The 2,500-nt window shown below is 47.5% G+C and overlaps 1 protein-coding gene across 1 annotated transcript in view; it reads left to right on the top strand.

The window, feature by feature from the left end:
• RyR (Ryanodine receptor) overlaps nt 1-2,500 on the top strand; it is a gene marked incomplete in the record, with an annotated part of 178,643 nt that overhangs the window by 146,674 nt on the left and 29,469 nt on the right. The window contains 1 exon segment of the mRNA XM_070142884.1: nt 325-434. Within this exon segment, the coding sequence (XP_069998985.1) occupies nt 325-434 (110 nt within the window).

The raw sequence follows: 2,500 nt of genomic DNA, 5'->3' as shown, positions 1-2,500 counted from the left end.
TTTTATTTGATTTATTCACGAATTCATTTAAAAATACAAAAGCTTGGAATGTCATTATATAACTAGATGTTGCACGTAAGTCTTGCATAGAGATCAGTGCTGCCTGGGAGTGAACAGGAAGACCTCCAAAAGTAAAAAAAAAGGTCGTAGATGTTTCTAGTACGACCTCCAAAAAGTAAAAAAGGTCGTTGACATTCTGTGGCACGACTTTCTTTTGGCATTGACCTTTGCCCGTGATCACAAAAAATGAGACTTGGAGGTCGTCCTGGTGACTCCCCAAGAGGTCCCCGAAGAGTAAGTTAACTGGGTGCCGCGGCCCGACAGATCGACCACCCTCAGTCGTCCAAGGAAGTCTGGCGTTCAGTCGTGTCCATCCAACGCAAGCGAGCCGTCATCGCCTGCTTCAGACAGACGTCCCTCCACATGATGCCAAGGTACCTGGGTTTCCTGGAACGGCAGTAGGTCCAGGGCCCAGCTGTGCTGCTGCTGCTGCTGTCATTGCTGCTACTGTGGCTGGCAAACGCTGTGCAATATTGTCTTGTGCGAAGACGACACTCCTGTACCTTTCCCTTGAACAATCATAAAGGATATTGTCTTACGCATTTGGTCATGAGGGATTCCTTCTTTGTGTCACCATGCAGTGAGTGTCGTCATGCACAAGGGAAATTGACGCGCTGCCAGAGTTGTGCATGAATTTCGCCTATCGCTGTGAAGCCTTTTCTCTGCACTGTGAAGAAGCTCTGGCCAGTGCTTCTGTGTTCTTGCCGTGCATTTTAGAACACTGGTTTGAAATATTGTTATTTTGAATGATATCCTGTTGTATGATCCTTGTCAAGATAAAAAAGTTGATTTCACACATTTTGTTTTTTATAAGTCAATTCAGGTAACCAGACTAACTGATGCAGTAATTTCCATGAGATATAAAAAGTCAGAACAAATTGATATCCAACAATTCAAAATTTTGTAATAGTGCTCCTACTAATCATTAACATCTTCATTTTGGTAGAAAAGCCAGAGGGGCGAAACTCAGAGAAACGGTAGAGTGTGAGAAAAAATCGAAGAAAAAGGTTTTCAAAATACAGACACAGTAGAGAGTGATTGAAGGATTTCTAAAAATTGTGAAGAATATTTGAAATGAACATCACACCTACCGGATGCTGAGTCGCGGCCCTGCGGTCGCCCCACCCGCCTAGAGATTAACGGAGTGGGACGAGAGCCTCCACCCTGGCACACATGCAGCCCCTCGCCCACTCGCTTCAGTCGCAGTCCTCCCTGCTCTCAAATATCCCCCCCTCCTCCCTCGTGCTGTGTGCTGAGTGGACGCGTCTCGTCTCACAAGCTGACGCTGCTCGTCGCTGACCTCCAGGCGGTGTCACTCCCCTCCGTGCCCCTCCTACGGCCTCCCTCACTGCGGGTGCCTTAGCTGGTCGACCCAGGAGCAGATGTTGAGGGGAGGCCCAGGTGGCGTGCTGGAGGGGGCGTGGCGGCCCTGGGCCGGTGAACGGCGGGAAGCGGTGTTTGGTGATAACAGTGCTACCGACTAACAGCCATTGCTCGCGGCCAACAGGCCTGCACTCCCCCCGTCTCCCGCTCGGGCTGGCGGAAGCTGCTGTCCTTCGCGAGGAAGCGCGCAGCCATCGCCTGCCTGCGATCAGTGCCCTTCTATAACGTGCGCAGGTAATGCGTCGTGGACACCGTAAACTAGGGACGCTGATCACGCCCTCGCTGGCACCTCACTCCGCGCAGGAGGATCTCGAGTTGTGTTTGATTAGCATTGCTCGATTCCCTGCCAGATACTGTCACGGCGCTTTAATCAGCCCAGAATATTGTTCCTCTTGAGTGACGTGTCAGCCGATTGCCGGTCCCTCCTCTCCTGACTGGTGCTCTGACTGTCAGCGTTGCCAAGTGTGTCAACCAGTCCGACTTATGCTTTTCCATTGCATATTAATCAGCGATTGATTGGCAACACTGACTTAGTGCCATGTCACCCAGTACTCTAAAACGCTCGTTAACACTTGGATTAGAATATTACATTCCCATCATCCAATTTAGTGGTTTTTCCCTTGCTTCCCTGCGAATGCATTTGCCAAATTTGAATACAAATAACAAACAAATAAACTTCATCGAATTAAAATACTGAATTTAGATTTCATAAACAAAATTACTCCAGACTGTTACTTTATTTGAGCAAATGTATTCTCAGACTTTATGTTTCAATCACCGACTACGACTTGGCATCTTCATATCAGACAAAGACACTGAGTCATCCTTGCGACGTCGCCCTCGGAGTGATCCCTTGAGACACTAACAGCGACGAAAGGACAAAGAACTTTTTTAAAGTCTATTTCCTCGTAAATCTCAAGTCAACCCACTCAGATTTGTAAAATAGATACTGACTATTTATGGAAGCTCTTTTGTTACAGAAGCTTCTGTCCTTTTTTTCTGAAAAAATTGACTTAAATACGATCCTCTTTTTGTCTTGCCGAGAACGTGTGGTCTT

This window comes from Penaeus vannamei, chromosome 30 (assembly GCF_042767895.1).
Source record: "Penaeus vannamei isolate JL-2024 chromosome 30, ASM4276789v1, whole genome shotgun sequence".
Lineage (NCBI taxonomy): Eukaryota > Metazoa > Arthropoda > Malacostraca > Decapoda > Penaeidae > Penaeus > Penaeus vannamei.
This window is presented reverse-complemented; position numbering and strand designations above follow the sequence as displayed.